At 36.8% G+C, this 19,252-nt stretch overlaps 1 protein-coding gene across 3 annotated transcripts in view; it reads right to left on the bottom strand.

Moving 5' to 3' along the window:
• Window positions 1–19,252, bottom strand: part of CCDC146 (coiled-coil domain containing 146) — a 170,109-nt gene that overhangs the window by 132,347 nt on the left and 18,510 nt on the right. For 2 of the 3 annotated variants that reach the window (XM_037836488.1, XM_037836490.1), the window contains one exon: window positions 13,173–13,342. The exons of the other annotated variant lie outside the window; for it this stretch is intronic. In XM_037836488.1, coding sequence (XP_037692416.1) covers window positions 13,173–13,331 — 159 coding nt within the window. In that variant the 5' untranslated portion in view covers window positions 13,332–13,342. Of the gene's footprint in view, window positions 1–13,172; window positions 13,343–19,252 lie in introns of those variants that run through there. 3 annotated transcript variants of the gene reach the window in all.

The following is a 19,252-nucleotide window of genomic DNA, read 5'->3' as shown; positions in this document are numbered from 1 at the left end:
GAGACAGAAGTCAGAACAGTGGCTTTGTTTGGTGGGAGCATTACCTGGAAAGGGTCTCAGTGGAGACCTCTAGGGTGCTGCAAATACTTTATTTCTTCATCTGATTGGGAATAGAGAAGAGATAAATTCAGATGATATTTAAAGGTCATAATTAACTCTCAAACTTCCAGAGAATACAGGAATAGTATTAGGATAGGGGGAAGAATGATGAAGTTAGGTCTGAACATGTTGGGTGTAGGCATATATAAACACTGACTGCAGTGTAACTTAAGCTTTGTGGACTGTATATATGTTACGCTTTAACAAAAAAAAATGTAAAAGAGGAAAAGAAAATGGGGGGGAACCCCAAACAAGATGGCAAAGCGAGAAGCTTCAAGGCTCTGCCTTGAACAACTAGCAAGAACTAGCAGAAACATCTTTCTCAAATCTCTAGTTAAAGGACTGTAGTTAACAGGGTGAGTGCTAAATCAAGAAAAAAGGCTACCTAAAAACAGTAGTATCTCATGGTGTCCTGGCTGGCAGTCCCCTCCCCACTCTCGTTTGCTTGGCATGGGGGTAGGACCATGCGCCCAGTATGGATCTCTGGTGCTGGTTCTGGTGGGAGAAGAGTAATCCTTGCCTACATACTGGAGCATGTATGTTTGGCCCAATCTGTCTGGTGGTGGCCTGAAAACTTGCTGCCCTAGAACTTGCCCTGTGTGTAGAAGGTAGGTCACTGAGCTTTCCTGTGGGAAAGCAGTAAAGTTGTGCTGACTGGCGCAAGGGATTGCTGGCTGTAGGACATACAGTGCAGTGCCTGGGACCATGAGGAAACTACTTCCTAGGGAAGAGGGGTCATTCATATCCTTGTAAATTGAAGAATTCCTAGGGCCAAACATACATGCTCAAGAAAAGATGCATACACAGAAAAGATCAGGGAGACCCCTGTGCTTTGGCCTGGAACTATTCTCTAAACTCACTGTGTGGATAAGCTCTGAAGGAGACCACTTGCACAGGTCAATCTGCAAGGAATGTGAAAGTTGTTTTCTTTTTTTCCTTCTTTATTTCATTAGTTCCTGGCACTCAAGGAAAGCTGTCATAACACTAGCTGGATACAGGCTTAAAGAAAAGATGCCTAAGAGTCTAAATTTCAGTGATAACACAATGAAATATCAAAATGTCCAGGTTTTAACAAAAGGTCACAAAACATACAAACAGGAAGTGATGGCCCAGGCAAAGGAGAAGTTTAAAGAATTAGAAGCCATCACTGAGAAGGATCAGACTTGGGACACTGCAGACAAAGACTTCAAAAAATAATCCTAAATATGCTCAAGTAGCTAAAGGAAAACATGGACAAAGAATTAAAGGAAATCAGAAAAATTATAGGTGAACACAGAAAGATTATCTATATAGAGATGGAAAAGGAACCAAACAGTTCTAAAGATCACTATAACAAATTAAAAAGTCCCTAGAGCAGATTGGATTTGGCAGAAGAAAGAATCAGTGAACTTAAAGATAAGGCAATTGAAATCATCCAGTCTGAGGAGCAGAAAGAGGAAAGAATGAAGAAAAGTGAACAGAGACTTAGAGATCTGTGGGATACCATCAAGCATACTAATATATGCATTGTGAGAGTCCCAGAAGCAGAAGAAATAGAGAATGGGGCAGAAGGAATAGTCAAAGAAATAATAGCTGAAAATTCCCCAAATTTAATGAAAAACATGAATATACATATCCAAGAAAAAAACAAATTGAACCATGCTATGCATGTTATAATCAAATTGCCCAATGCCAAAGATAAAGAGAAAATTCTGAAAGCCACAAGAGAGAAGCAACATGTCATGTACAAGGGAGCCTCAATAACATTAAGTGCCAATTTTTCATCAGAAACCATGGAGGCTAGAAGGCAGTGGGAAGACTTTTTAAACCGCTGAAAGCAAAAATTGCCATCCAAGAATTCTATATCCAACAAAACTCTCTGTCAAAAATGAGGGAGGGATTAAGGCATTCCCAGATAAACAAAAGCTAAGGGAGTTTATCACCACTAGACTGGCCCTATAAGAAATGCTAAAGGGAGTTCTTCAGGTTAAAAGGAAAAGAACACCACACAATAGAGCAAAGCCACATGAAATAAACATCTTGGTAAAGGTAACAACATGAATAAATATAAATGCCAGTCCTATTGTATTTTAGATTTGTTAACTTCACTTTTTACAGGATCTATAATGCAAGAGCATAAAAAGTAATGATAAACCACTGGTTTTGGACTCACAATGTATTAAGTATGTGATTTGTGACAAGAATTACATAAAGGTGGGGAGATGGAGAGGTATAGGAACATAATTTCTGTAAATGATTTAAGGTAAGTTGGTACCAAAGCAAATGAAATTGTTATAGATTTAGGATGTTAAATTTAAGTCTCAAGGCAACCACAAAGAAAATATCAGTGAATATACAAACTCATAGGGACAGAGAGTAGATAGAGTACAGATTACCACAGGTTGGAGACAGGTGCAATGGGGAATTAATAAAAAATGAGTAAAGGGTTTCTGTTTGGGGGGAGGGAAAGTTCTACCATCAATGGTGGTGAGGGTACTGCAACAATGTGAATGTGATTAATCCCATGAAATGGTCTGTTTGCGAGGGGTTGGGAAGGGAAGACTTATGTTGTAGACATGTTTCCAAAATTTAAAAAAGTAGAAAGATAAACTAAAAAGTCATATCAATTAAATGCAATGCATGATACTGGATGGGATCTAATAACGGAGGAGAAAAGGTACAAAAGGACATAATTGGGGCATAAGAAAATATTGGAATATAGAATATAAGCTTTAAATCAATGTTAAATTTCTTGACATTGATAACTGCACTTAAGGTGATTACATAAATGATATCATTGTACACAGGCAATGCACATGGAAGAATTATGTGTTCAAGCATTATGATATGTGTGATTTGCTCTCAAATGTTCAGAAAATAGACAGATTGGTTAGATGGATGGATGGATGGATGGATCGATCGATAGATGGAAAGAAAGAGAGAAGAAAAAAAGGAAGGAAGGAAGGAAGGAACGAAGGAAGGAAGGAATGAAGATGGAAAAGGTGGCAAAATGTTAAAGTTGGTGGACCTGGGTATATGGGAAGGGGTATACTGGAGTCTCTGTATGGGGTTTATATTATTTCTGTAACTGTCCTGTTTATCTATTATTGCTACAATCTGTTCAGTAAGTTTGAAATTATTTCAAAGTAAAAAGTTAAAACAGAAATCAAATCATAAAAAAATAAAGAAATTGGAGCAGGTTCAAATTTTCAATGGGACAAGAAAATTCAGTGAAGTTATTATTGTTTAATGTGATCATAATACCAGTGGATAATTCTAAATATTCTATGCAAAATATTTTGTGAAAAGAAGGTATTCAAAAAATACCTGTTAATGACTAAGTGACAGGTACAGCCTACAAATGCTGGAAGCATTGAGAGAGTAGAAAAACCACTGTCAGCTGGATCTCTGGCAGTTTCTCTAAAAACATGGAGCTTCAGTAAGGCTCTGAAAGAAGGTTCGGAATAGATGCAGGGGTTGCAAAGTCTGAATGGTACAATCTTTTTCAAGAGGCACGGCAGGTTGTGTGCCTAAGCAAGTTTATGCAGAGCCATGATCTAATGTCATGCATCTAGGATGCCTGCCAGTTTTCTTAGACATCCAAGTTTATTACTTATGAATAGGGGAGAGTCCCTGCTGAGGGGAACAGCATGAACAACAAAGCATGAGAGTCTAAGCAAGTGATTAGGTTACAAAAATAGTTTGACCTTCATTGTAGACGACTATGACTGCCATGCAAATACAGCCTTCAAGTGATATTAGATGGCAGCATGACATTCATGTTTTACAACTCAGTAAGGCTGAATCAGTCAAGCAACTAGCATTAATAACAATAAATTATGAAGGCAGGTTCTGGTTTAAATGTGATGTCAAGAATCTGGATCTTTGAATGTGGATTCCTGACTGCTTTCTTTCAGTTTCTATCTGAACTCCTGTTATTCTGTGGCTACAACTACTGAAGTCAATTGAGGAAGGGTAACTTCATGTAAAGTATATCATAAAAACATATAAGACCCATAAAATTTGGAAGAAAGTTGAAAGAATTAGTAAATAAAGCTATCATGCTGTTCCGGTTTGCTAATGCTGCTGTCATGCAAAATACCAGAAATGGATTGACTTTTATAAAGGTGGTTTATTTGGCAACAAAGGTAGTCTTAAGGCCATTAAGTGTCCAAGGTAAGGCATCAACAATAGGGTACCTTCACTGAAGGATGGCCAATTGTGTCCGAACACGTGGCTGGCATCTGCTTGCTCCCAGGTTACATTTCAAAATGGTGTTCTCCAAAACATCAGTTTCACCTTCCAACAGCCCTCTTCAAAATGTGTCTCTCAGATGCAGCAGCTCCTTCTGTCTGTGAACGCTTTTATAGAACTCCAGTGATTCAATTAAGACCCACCCTGAATGGGTGGGGTAACAGTTCCATGGAAATTATTCAATCAAAGGTCTCCCCCACAGTTGACTGAGGCACATCTCCATGGAAACACTCAATCAAAGGCCCTCACAAGACTGCTTCAAAGAACATGGCATTTTGGGGGACATAATACATCCAAACTGGCAGACATGCCAATTAGGAACAATATCTTAGTGGATAAAAATGAAAGGGTGGAGAACCTAAGATGGTGACTAGGAGAGACAGGGCAAAAAAAACACCTCCATGAAAAATACTAGATAAAAGCCAGAAAGTGACCCAGAACACCACTTCTAGCAATACACCAGCTGGACAAGGTCTGCTAAATCCACAGGGGCCGTGCACTTGTGAAACCGGAAGTCTGCATTCTGAAACGAGTGAGTAAGCCTGCTGAATATCCAGCAGCCATGCTGCAGTGTGGGGAAACTGTGGGTTGGCATTTGGAGGCAGACTAGTTCTTTTTTAAAAAAAAACAAAAGTGGCTGCAGATATGGCAGCAAGAACTGCACAGTGAAGCATGGCAGGAACAGGCTGTGGGTATGCCTCAATATCTGGCATGGAAGATAGCCTTTCACGAACTTGCTGCTAATTGTCTTGGAGCAAGGAAGGCAGAGGTGAGCCAAAAGGGGAAAATAACCACGCCCCTTGCAGCCATCTTCTGGGCGGGCTGGGAATGCTCCTGCCTAGCATTGGCATCACAGCCCAGAGCCATGCCAAAACAAAAAAAAAAAAAAAAAAAAAAAAACCAGTGTGACAGGAAGTGTTTCCAGCATCATGCGCACACATGCCACAGTATCGGGCATGGACAGTAGCCTTTCGCGCACCCACAGCTAATTGTCCCAGAGCTGGGAAGGCAGAACTGTGTGAAAAGGGGGAAATTAACACACCCCATACAGCAATCCTTATAGCAGGGTGGGAACACACCTACACGGACTGGTGGCCCAGAACTTCCCTTGAGGGATGGCGTGCACTTATGACGTAGCATAACCTTCCCTCAGCAGAGGCCCTAGAAGGGCACAGCTTGGAAGAGGGACCCACTCAGAAATCCCAGGGACCACACGCCAATACCAAAGACTGAGACAATCTATGGCGAGACTGAAATGAAGGTTTAGACTCTTGCAACATCCTTAAATCTCCACGAACACCTGGGAGGTTTGATTATTAAAGCTGTCCTCCCTCCCCAACCACTCAGACACACAACCCACATTCAGGGCGGACAGCACCAAAAACACACCCAAACTTGGTGCACCAATCGGACCCCACAAGAATCAGACCCCCACATACCACAAAGACAAAGTTGGGGAGAACTGACTTGAGGGGAATGGGTGACTTGCGGACGCCATCTGCTGGTTAGTTAGAGAAAGTGTATGCCACCAAGCTGTAGATCTGGCAAATTAGAGACTGGTGTCTGAATAACCCTTCATATCCTAAAAGAACCCTATCAAGTAAAGCAAATGCCAAGAGGCCCAAAAACAACAGAAAATTTTAAAGCATATGAAAAAACCAGACGATATGGATAACCCAAATCCAAACACCCAAATCAAAAGATCAGAACAGACACAGTACTTGGAGCAATTAATCAAAGAACTAAAGACAAACAACAAGAGCATGGGACAGGATATAAAGGACATGAAGAAGACCCTAGAAGAGCATAAAGAAGAAACTGCAAGAGTAAATAAAAAAAAGAGATGATCTTATGGAAATAAAAGAAACTGTTGACCAAATTAAACAGATCCTGGATACTCATAGTACAAGACTAAAGGAAGGTGAACAACAAATAAGTGACCTAAAGGGCCACAGAATGGAAAATGAATGAACAAAAGAAAGAATGGGGAAAAAAAATCAAAAAAATCGAAATGGCCCTCAGGGATATGATAGATAATACAAAAGGTCCAAATATAAGACTCATTGATGTCCCAGAAGGGGAAGAGAAGGGTAAAGGTCTAGGAAATGTATTCAAAGAAATTGTTGGGGAAAACTTACCAAACCTTTTACACAATATAAATACACAAAGCATAAATGCCCAGCGAACTCCAAATAGAAAATATCCAAATAAACCCACACCGAGACATACTCTGATCACACTGTCAAATACTGAAGAGAAGGAGCAAGTTCTGAAAGCAGCAAGAGAAAAGCAATTCACCACATACAAAGGAAACAACATAAGCCTAAGTAGTGACTACTCAGCAGCTACCATGGAGGCGAGAAGGCAGTGGCATGACATATTTAAAATTCTGAGAGAGAAAAATTTCCAACCAAGAATACTTTATCCAGCAAAGCTCTCCTTCAAATTTGAGGGAGAGCTTAAATTTTTCACAGACAAACAAATGCTGAGAGAGTTTGCTAATAAAAGACCTGCCCTACTTCAGATACTAAAGGGAGCCCTACTGACAGAGAAACAAACAAAGGAGAGAGAGATATAGAGAAAGGTTCAGTACTAAAGAGATTCAATATTGGTTCATTAAAGGACAATAAGAGAGAGAGGGAAAAAATATATCTGACAAACATAAACCAAAGGATAGGATGACTGATTCAAGAAATGCCTTCACAGTAATAACATTGAATGTAAATGGATTAAACTCCCCAATTAAAAGATATAGATTGGCAGAATGGATCAAAAAATATGAACCATGAATATGTTGCATACAAGAGACTCATCTTAGACAGAGGGACACAAAGAAATTGAAAGTGAAAGAATGGAAAAAATATTTCAATGCAAGCTACAGCCAAAAGAAAGCAGGAGTAGCAATATTAACCTCAGATAAAATAGACTTTAAATGCAAGGATGTACGAATAAAAGTTGCCCCATACTAATAAAAGGGGCAATTCAGCAAGAAGAAATAACAATCATAAATGTTTATGCACTGAATCATGGTGCTACAAAATACATGAGACAAACACTGGCAAAACTAAAGGAAGCAATGGATGTTTCCACGGTAATTGTGGGAGACTTCAACACATCACTCTCTCCTATAGATAGATCAACCAGACAGAAGACCAATAAGGAAAATGAAAACCTAAACAATCAGATAAATGAATTTGATTTAACAGACGTATATAGAACATTACATCCCAAATCACCAGGATACACATTCTTCTCTAGTGATCACGGAACTTTCTCCAGAATAGACCATATGCTGGGACATGAAACAAGCCTCAGTAAATTTAAGAAAATTGAAATTATTCAAAGCACATTCTCTGACCACAATGGAATACAATTAGAAGTCAACAACCATCAGAGACTTAGAAAATTCACAAACACCTGGAGTTTAAACAACACACTCCTAAAATAAATGGTTTATAATGTAGAATGCAGGGGAACTAGCGATAGAGAGCAATTAATGAAGGGGGAACGATAACCCAATAAGAACAGATAAGCTATCGTGGGTAAATGTAACATTCTGGGAATGCCCAGGAATGACTATGGTTTGTTAATTTCTGATGTGTATGGTAGGAATAAGTTCACAGAAATGATGCTATATTAGGGTATTTTCTTGGGGTAGAGTAGGAGGAACATGTTGGACTCCCCTATTATGGTTTGTTTGAAATGTTTTTTTTAATTGTATTTAAAAAAAATTTTTTTTTTATATAGTTGATTTAAAAAGAAAAGAATTGAAAAGAAAAAACAATGAAAAAAATATGCAAAGCCCCCTTGAGGAGCTGGTGGGGAATGCGGGGGTGTTGGGCTCCCCCACCTCAATGTTGCTAATGTGCTCACGGACATAGGGGACTGGTGGTTTGATGGACTGAGCCTTCTACCACAGGACTTGCCCTTAGGAAGACTGTTGCTCCAAAGGAGAAGCTAGGCCTCCCTATAACTGTGCCTAAGAGCCTCCTCCCGAATGCCTCTTTGTTGCTCAGATGTGGCCCTCTCTCTCTAGCTAAGCCAACTGGGCAGGTGAAATCACTGCCCTCCCCTCTACATGGGATCTGACACCCAGGGGAGTGAATCTCCCTGGCAACATGGAATATGACTCCCAGGGGAGGAATGTAGACTCGGCATCATGGGATGGAGAACATCTTCTTGACCAAAAGGGGGATGTGAAAGGAAATGAAATAAGCTTCAGTGGCAGAGAGATTCCAAAAGGAACCGAGAGGTCACTCTGGTGGGCACTCTTTTGCACAATATAGACAACGCTTTTTAGGTTCTAATGAATTGGAATAGCTAGCAGTAAATATCTGAAACTGTCAAACTACAACCCAGAACCCATGAATCTTGAAGACGACTGTATAAAAACGTAGCTTATGAGGGGTGACAATGTGATTGGGAAAGCCATATGGACCATACTCCTCTTTGTCTTGTTTATGGATGGATGAGTAGAAAAATGGGGGAAGAAAAAAAAAAAAGGCACCCAGTATTCTTTTTTACTTTAATTGCTTTTTTTCCCTTTAATTTTTATTCTTATTATTTGTGTGTGTGTGGTAATGAAAATGTCAACAATTAATTTTGATGATGACTGCACAACTCTGTAACGGTACGGTAAATAACTGAATGTATGCTTTGTTTTGTATGAATGCATTGTATGTGAATATATCTCAATAAATATGAAAAAAAATGAAAGGGGTCACTAAAGTTTTGCAAGATTTTGCTGGCTTGAGGAACAGTTCTCTCGCAGTAAAATTACTAATGTCAATATTACTTGAAAGGTTAGGAAACAGTTCTTTGAAGCTGTAACTGAAGACTCATTTTTAAAAAACAATAATTTTATTGAGATATATTCACATAGTATACAATCATCTAAAGTGTACAATCAGTTGTTCATAGTATCATCATATAGTTGTGCATTCATCACCACAATCAATTTTTTGAACATTTTCATTACTCCAAGAAATAAAAATGAAAATAAAAATAAAAATAAAAATAAAAGTATGAAAGAATATGCAAAATATCTCCTACTCCTTTCCCCTCCTATTATTCATTTACTTTTTGTCCACCTTTTTTCTACTCATCTGTCCATATACTGGATAAAGGGAACATGAGCCACAATGTTTTCACAATCACACAGTCATCGAAGACTCATTTTATCAGGGGCTGGCCATATCCAGTGATTAATAACCATAATTTTGGCATGCATATGTGTTAAGAGATTCATGAAATATTTAATAAATTGTTATACTGAAAATAAATTATGTGCTAGGACTTGCCCTAAGTTCTCGTTTGACTCTACAAACAAAGCATTTGTACTTCTTCATCTTTGGCCAAAAAACTTAAATATAATTTTTATCATTAGCAGAACTTTTGGTAGAAATAAATAATTAAACTCTTGCTTAGCCTAATTTTGATTTGACAGAAATTATTAAGGGTAGTGGTATAGAAGTAGAAATCCTGTTGTAATCCATATGATGGATTTTTAGCAGAAAAAGAGAACCTTGATCACTTAAAAATATTAAGACTAGAAGTAAGAACTCATGGTCTTAAATACATAAAGACAGATATAGAAATAGATATAAATGTATCTGGATAAATATATTCATGCATCTGTTTCCTAGCTCTGTTCATTGAGAGGGCCTTGAAGTAAGACATACTAGTAGCAATGATCATACCCAGCAAAATAAGACCTTAGTTTCCAAATATCATCCTCCACTAAAAGGAACGATGGATCCTTTGAAAAATGGCTAATTACATAGTTAGAGCAGAGAAAATACAAGATGGAACTGGAACATCATCTTGCATCAGAAAGTAAGGAACTACCCAAAGAATCATGGGGGTATATCAAAAGGACAAAGAAGCCTCCTTGAAAAGACTTCTACTGGTCAAATCTCAGACAATTTAAGCATCAAAATGAATAAAGATAATAAAGGATTATAACCCATTGAATAAAATAGAACCCATAAGTCCAAGCTGATATAACTAAACAAACAAATAAGAATGAAGAAAAAATTCTTTTCAGTAGGAATGATAGAATTTTAAAGAGTCACCATTTGGCAGTCATGATAATATTAATAAATGATTTAGGCAAGAATCATCAACGTATGCAAAACTAGTAGGTAAAAGTTTTAAGAGTAATAGGATACTCAAGGTAGTCTCAAGGTAACTCCCAACAAGATGCTCATTAATTACGATGGGAAAAATGACTTTACAGAGGATAAACCTGGAAGTCATCACTTTAACCAAGTAACCAAGGTTAATACTATTAATGGGACAAGTTGACAGGGTGTGCTCCTGATATGATGTACATGAGAGCACATTATGACTGAAATTCTCCTGCCAAAAAATACATAACATGAATCCAGAAATGAAAAAAATCAAATCCAAATTGAGGGACAGTCTAAAATAACAGGCTGTATTCTTTAAGTGCCAATGCCATGAAAAATAAAGAAATAAGGAAATACTGAGAAACTAATTCCAGCTTAAAGGAGACTAAAGAGATGATAATTGAATGCAATGCATGATCTGGAATTTTCTCTTGCTATAAAGGACAGTAATGAGACATTTGACAAAATCTGAATATGGTCTGTAGATTAGATAATAGTATTGTATCAATGTTAATTTCCTGATTTAATTATGCTACAATTATGTATGAGATTGAACTTGTTTTGGGAAAACATATACTGATTTATGTATGCAGAGGCATCATGCCAGCAGAGAGAGAAAGAGAAAGACTGAGAGTCAAAGAAGGGAGAAAAAAAGGGTAAAGAAAATGTGGGACAATATTAACATTAACCCCAGCCCTAACCCTAACCAAGCTGCGGAACTGAGCTGCAGGAGATAAGGTAATTCTTTGCAGCTTTTTTATATGTTTAAAATTATCTCAAATTAGAAAGTTAAAAGAAAAAAATCAAGATTATACACAGAAGGTAATTTAGTAATTTAGATCCTACACATGTATTTTAGTTTGCTAATGCTATGGAATGCAAAACACCAGAGATGGATTGGCTTTTATAAAAAGGGGGTTTATTTGGCTACACAGTTACAGTCTTAAGGCCATAAAGTGTCCAAGGTAACACATCAGTAATCGGGTACCTTCATTGGAGGATGGCCGATGGCATCCGGAAAACCTCTGTTAGCTGGGAACGCACGTGGCTGGCATCTACTCCAAAGTTCTGGTTTCAAAATGGCTTTCTCTCAGGATCTTCCTCTCTAGCAAGCTTGCTCCTCTTCAAAACATCACTCACAGCTGCACTGAGTTCCTTCTCTTTGAGTCAGCACGTTTATATGGCTCCACTGATCAAGGCCCACCCTGAATGGGTGGGGCCACGCCTCCATGCAAATATCCCATCAGTTATCATCTACAGTTGGGTGGGGCGCATCTCCATGCAAACAACCTAATCCAAATGTTCCAACTTAATCCCCACTATTATGTCTGCCCCACAGATTGCATCAAAGGATATGGCTTTTTCTGGGGGACATAATACATTCAAACCGGCACAACACGCATGCCCAAGCATATCTTCTTAAAAAAACATACCTTTTTAGAAATTATTTTTTTAATGTTCTTTATTCCAATTCATCTCAGCTTCTTGGTTTTGAATAAACTGTGTTTGCTTTAAGATTCCTTTTACCTTATTTTATTATGAGGATTTACTGAATTTTTCAGATGCTTTATTGATACATTCACATACAGTTAATAGTCTGGAAATTACAATTTTTTCAAAGTCATTTTCTAAAGTATAGCTCTCAAGCATGACAGGGTAACAGATGCATATGAGGTCAGTTATTAAGAAATAGATATATATCTATGTCCAAAATTTTCATCTTGCTTTTTAAAAATTAGACAATGAAAATGTGGAATTAATCATTGCAGTGGTTTGGAGTTATGTACCCCAGAAAAACATGTTCTTAAACTTAATCCATTCCTGTGGGTGGACCTTTTGATGTGGTGGCACAGCTGAAACCGGATGGGTCTTAATCATATTACTAATGGCCTTAAAGGTAAGGTCATACTTTCTCTCTCTCAGAGACAGACAGAGAGAAGGAGAGAGAGAGAGAGAAAGAGAGAGAGAGAGAAGAAGAGGAAGAAGAAGGAAGAGGAGGAGGAGGAGAAAGAACCAGAAGCTGAAAGTTAACAGACCCCAGAGGAGAAGGGATAGGCCAGGTAGACTGCCATGTGCACTGCCATGTGACAGAGGAGCTAAGAGCCAAGGATCACCAGCAGCCAATCCCAAAATGCATTGCTTTGATGACACCTTGATTTGGACTTTTTCTTAGCCTCAAAAACCTGTAAGCTAATAAATTTCCATTGTTTAAGTTGACCTATTTCATGGTATTTACTCGAGCAGCCAAGAAAACCAATACAACCATATTTCCCCTTTTGCTTCTCTGCTGATGGGAAATAGCAAATTTTAGTGCTCTACTGCATTATCTTTAGTGGTAAATGTGTATTCTTTCTGCCATTACTTGACAAAATCCTCATTTTATGGAAGTAGATGTAGTATATAAAATAATGAAAGAAATCTCCTGTTTTATTTCATTTACCAACCCATGAAATACACAAACCTGACTGCATATATGCAAATATTTGTATTATAAAGGATCAGAACCTATATTACTGCATTTGTTCAGCATTATAAGCCCTTGGAAGAGGGGACAGGGAAAATTTTGTTTTAAAGTGCTGCAAACTATAACTATACATATTGCCTAAAGAAAATAGGTAATGTTATTTTGATAATGACATTAGCCTCATCTGAATTTTAAGTAGATGATAATTCAGTTCTTACTACAGTAATATATAAAGAGAAACATACCTGATGCAGAAAATGGAAAGCTGGAGTTGTAGATAATTCAACAAACCGCTCATCTCGAATATTAGTTGTGGGTGCTATGGCATAAATAGGGTCTTCTTGATCCTTCTGATCTTTCTCCTCTTCCTCTTCTTGTTCTGTGTCTGTGGTACTGTCTTCCATTTTTCACAGCTCTAAAATAAAATTGTTCCACACTCAGCTATTTAGGGTTGTCTTCACTTACAAAGTAAAATTAATGGAAAAATAAAAGCAAGCAAAATTCAACTGAAATAGCAATTTTCCAATGAAACTATCAGTCAGGAAAGTTAGCTACTCTATTATCTCCAATTTTCTGCCAGTCATGAATTACACATGCACTTGTTTCTCTCCTCCTGCAAGAATACTTCCTAGGTGGTGGTGTATATTTCTATCAGGAGGCACAAAATGTGTGACTGTCTTTCTTTATGTGATGTTACTAGCCATTGACAACACATGGATTTCTCCTCCTGTAACACACATCTTTTTTTTAAATATGTATAAAGCAGTTTTAGAAAAGAATCTATTATGGAATGCTGTATATTTGATGAGTAATGACAATTTATTGTTCAATTTCATGGATGTCAAAGGCTAATGACTATGCCAGAAAAATATTTCCTTCAGAAAATTAGACCATATCTGTTATTTTTAACTTTTTAATTAAGACATATTTGAAACATAAATAAAAGAGAAATAGTAATAATAAACCCTCAAGTACCCAAACATGAATTCATGAGCAATTTTATTTTGTCTATAACCCCTCCACTTCCCCTTTCCACTTCTGATTATTTTGAAGCAAATCCTAGACATAAAATTTCATCTATAAATATTTCAACACATTTCCAAAAGATAAGGTCTGTTTGAAAAATAAAACTACAATATCCTTAATACACATAAAATCAACAGTAATTCCTTACTGTCATCATGTAACAGTCAAGATTTAAATTCCCTTCGTTATCTCATAACTTTTGTTTTTCAGTTTTGTTTGAATCAAAATAGAAATAAAGTCCCTGTATTCTAATCAGTTGAATTGTTCTTAAGCCGCTTTTAGTCTATAGATTTCCTTCCAAATCTTTTTTCCATTAACTATTTTTACATCTTTGTTGAGATATAATTGATGTAAAATACACTGTACATATATAAAATGTACAATTTGATGTTTTAATATATTATACACCTGTGAAACCATCACACAATCAAGATAGTGAACATATCCATCACCTCCAAAAGTTTCCTTATGCCTCTTTGTAATTCCTCTCTTCATCTTCCCCCCCTTCCCCAGGAAACCACTGAACTGCTTTCTGTCACTATAGATTAGAATGCATTTTCCTGGAAAAGTACGTATTCTTTTTTTGTCTGTCTTCTTCCACTTAGGATAGTTATCTTTGAGATTCATTCATGCTTTTGGTATATCGATAGTTCATTTCCATTGTATGAACATATCACAATTTGTTTATCTGTTCACCTTTGAAGGACATTTGGTTTGTTTCCAGTTTTGGACTATTGCAGTAAACTGCTGTAAATATTCATGTACGAGTCTTTATATGGACATATGCTTTAAATTCTCATGGGTAAGTAAGTACCCAGAAAAGGAATGGCCAGGTCATATAGTAGATGTATGTTTAATTTTTCAAGAAGCCGCCAAACTGCTTTTCAAAGTGGTTGTAGTATTTTACATTCCTACCAGCAATATATAAGGGCTCCAGTTGTTCCACATCCTCTCCAACACTTGTTTTTTTTTTTTTTTTAATTTCCCTAATTATCTCTTAAACTATTTTTTCCAGGTGTATTTGTTCAAATCAAGATAGACATAAGGTCCATGCATTGTAATTGACTGATCTATCTTGTAAGCCTCTTTTAGTCTACCAGTTTCTTCTCCAATTCTTTTTTCCCCTCATGAAATCTACTTTGGAATTTGTTCTGTAGAACTTCCAACTGTGTAGACTTTGCTGATTTCATCTCTGTTGTGTTATTTAATGTATTTCTTTCTCCCCAGTATGTCCTACAAATTGGCAGTTAGATATAGAGACTTACTCAGATCTATTTTTTTTTTTTTTGGCCAAAATACTTCATATATGGTATTCAGTAGGCACATAATAGTTGTCTCTCTTTATGTGATGCTAATCCATCAGAGTTTGTAAATGGTGATTTGTTCCATCACCACTGATTAACTGTAATATCTAAAGACTAAATTCCTTAACTATTTGGTTACTCTGAGATACAATTTGTATAACAAAGGCAGGATAAATGCTGTTTGCTTTTATTGACAGGTTTTTGCTTTGTTTTGTTTTTTTGCCCTTAACAATTTTTTTATTTTTTTCATTTTTTAAACTGTAGAATATAACATATATACATAAAAGTGATAACTTTCCAAGTGCAATTTAACAAGTAGTTAGCACATTTCAATGAATATTATAGGTTACAATTCTACAGTTTCAGTTATTTCCTTATTATGAAATACAACATATATACAAAAGGGTGATATCTTTCAAAGTATGATTTAACAAGCAGATATATAGGAAACTTCCAAAGTTATGAGTTATAGTACCATAGTTTCAGTTATTTCCTTATTGTGAAATACAACATACATACACAAAGATATAGCTTTCAAATTACCATTTAACAAGTAGCTATAGAACAAATTTCAAAAGATGCTATGGGTTTCAGTTCCATCATTTCAATTCTTTCCTTCTAACTATTCTAATACCCTAGCAAGCAAGAAAAAGAAACTTATATAAAGACTTAGTATTCATAATCCTTTGTTAAATTCCATCTTGTCTGTTGTACTCTTCTCTAGTTCAATCACTCTCCTATCTTCAGGGATGTCTAGGCAGTGATCACCCTAACCTGTTCATGTTGAAAAGAGCTGTCAACTTTATGAACAAAGTGGACACACCTAGTTGATGTTCTTGAAGAGCCTATTGCCTCTGGGTTTTGGGACTTAGCTGGCTTAGGAGCACTATGAAGGATCTAAGTTTCTGAGGAATCAACTTAGTGAGTGAAACCTTTATAGAGTCTCAGATAGGGATCTGGGCACTCAAGGTTTTCAGGACTACTGTTGACATGGGCCTGCCATATTGTGGTCATTTGGCATATCTAGGTGAGGTTTGCATAGAAGACAACCTCCTGACTCTATTTGAATTCTCTTTGTCACTGAAACCTTATTTTGTTGCCTTTCTTTCCCCCCTTTTTGGTCAAAAAACATTCTCAATCCCTTGGTGCAAGTGTCAGGCTCATTCCTGGAATCCATATTCCATGTCGCCAGGAAGGCTCATTCATCTTGGGGGTCCTGTCTCACGTTGGGCGGAAGGGTGATGAATTTATTTGCAGAGTTAGGCTTAGATGTTGATAGGTTTTAAAATAATGAGTTGGTTTTCTAGCATCCTCCAAAGATGAAAAAATGACCTATCTTCTTCCTTTCTTTTCTTACCCCACCTCCTCCCTCTTCTTCCTTTCCTTCTTTCTTCCTTCCCCTCTTCCCTCCCTTTCTTCCCTCTTTCTTTTGCACATCATCATGATCCCATGGATTGAAATGTTAAATGTGTTTAGATCTTTTGCAATTATTACCTTTACTGAATTTCAAGTTGTCCCATCTTTGGCCATTGTGATCCTCTTTGGGTTGGATACTGAAGCTTTTTGATACAACTTTAGCAGTCCTTGATAAGCATACTTGCTTTCTAAAATGATAAGATAGTGTAGGCTAATCTTCTACATTTCCTCCCCAGGCTTGCAATAGACCATTTCTCCAAGAGGGTCCTGGTTCTTTTTACTGGGAAATAGTAGTTATAGACCATGACCTGGGTAACAGGAGTCCTCATCGCTACTAGTCAGTATTTCCAGCCATTTTCAGTAGATTTAGCTAAGACACACACACACACACACACACACACACACACACAAATGTAACATAAGTTCACATTGATATGCCCAGTTCTAATTCAGGACAACAGGCTTTACTTAACATCATTTATCCTATGTCTGTGTCTCTTTTATCCCACACCAAAAATGACAGTTTTCACTTGCTTTAACTCATGATATACACATAATATCTAAGAATAATAATGTCAACGCTATTACCAATTACGTGATTACTGAAGTCAGCTTAAGATATTTTTTTGAAGTTTCTCTCTCTCTCTTTTTTTAGACTGAAGGTATGTCCTACTTGGGATATATGATCAAATCGTTCTGTTCTAAAGTCTCTTGGAATAGTTCTCTATTTGCAGTTTTGCCACCAACTTGATACACAGCTAAGTTTATTTCTAACTTTGATTTCTAGGGCTGGTTTATTAATTTTTAATAATTATGTAAAATACTTACTGTGGTGGCTTGGAGCTATGTATGTACCCCAGAAAAACATGTTCTTAGTGTTAATCCTTTCCTGTGAGCATGAACCCATTGTAAATAGGACTTTTTGGTGAGATTACTTCAGTTAAAGTGTGGACCAAATGAATCAGAAGGGATCTTAATCCTATTACTGGATCCTATTACTGGAGGCCTTATAGAGAAGGCCACAGAGACTTGAGAAGCCACAGGGAATAGCCAGAACTCGAAAAAAAAAGAAGACACTATCATACACATTGTCATGTGACAAAAAGTCAAGGACCAGGATCACTGGTAGCTAACCCCAGAATATCACAGTCTTTGGGGAGAAAGCATAGCCTTGCTGATGCCCCAATTTTGGACTTCTCCTAGCCTCAAAACCAAGAGCCAATAAATTCCCATTGTTTAAGCCAATCCACGGTATGGTATTTGTTTTAGCAGCCAGGAAACTAAAACATTTACATAGTTCTAAAGTTAAATCTATAAAATAAGAGATTTGTACAGAAACAAGCTTCTCTATTCCTGTACTCTCTCCCTATTCTTTCCCTTCCTCTGGAGGTAAAATGTTCTTTTTAAGTTTATTCTTCCATTTTCTTCTTATAACACACATGCATTCACACCCTTCCTTTTTAGACAAAAGGAACCAAGTTATACCCATTCTCTTCCCCTTGCTTTGTTTATTTTATTACATAATAATATATCTTAAAGAACTCCATGATAATATACAGATATTCCATATCCCTTTTCACAGCTGCATAACTCTCCTTTGTGTAGATACACCACAGGTTATTCAAACAATCCTCTATAAATAAACATAATGTTATTTTCATTTCTGCTGTTACACAGTGTTGCAATGTATAGTACATCTATTTATTTAAAAATATATTTTAAAGATTCTTGGAATCTTTATAATCAAGATGGTATTAACTTTGAAAACGTAGGCTCAGGTAATCCTCTCAAAGCACTGCACCTTTAAATATGGTACAGCTTTAAATATGGCACAGCTAGGCAACAAAAAATGGGCATTATGCTGAATTTGTACAAATGCCCCAGCTTGTGGAAGTTTTCAATTTCTATTATCCCTCAACCATTTAAAATATTTTAAAATACGTAAAGCATTTTACGTAGAGCACCAACTAAAAATCACTAGACGACTAGAAGACAGGGTGAGTGGGAAGGTAAGAAAACTCAACAGAGGCAAATAAAAAAGACCTATGTGAATTAAAGCCTAAAACACTAAATTCATCTAATTCAATAATAGAGAAGAAAGGGCGTAGGTAAAATTTAACAGATAAATCAATAAATATTCACGAATAATTAACATAGGATTGCAAAGTCCATTGTATTACTACTACTACACTGTAGGCAATATGATTAATTGTCAGCTATAAATAAAATGAAAGAATAAAATGTATTCTCAGGCTATACTGATGTGAGTAAGAGAATATTTATAAAATGCCTAAATTCCTGGTGTAGGAAGAACTACACAGCTGTCAAGCAAAGTAATTCTATAGACATATCTTAAGAGTACCTAAATCAATTAAGCAAATACTGGTTTCTTTAATGAAGACCAAGGGTTGGCAAAGATGAAGTTAATTTCCTGGAGTGATGTACAATCTAAAGAGGAAACAAGAGAGGGAAATGACTAGCCCTATACTACACAATGCAGGGTAAAATAAGCCCAGAGTACAAAGCGATGTTCTTAGGAAGGTAGATAAGCCTTAAAAAGTAGTTTATAGCCTGGAATT

The sequence above is a fragment of the Choloepus didactylus genome, chromosome 5, assembly GCF_015220235.1.
Source record: "Choloepus didactylus isolate mChoDid1 chromosome 5, mChoDid1.pri, whole genome shotgun sequence".
In the NCBI taxonomy this organism is placed as follows: domain Eukaryota; kingdom Metazoa; phylum Chordata; class Mammalia; order Pilosa; family Megalonychidae; genus Choloepus; species Choloepus didactylus.
The sequence above is the reverse complement of the archived record's forward strand: the minus strand, read 5'-3'. Positions and strand labels throughout refer to the sequence as shown.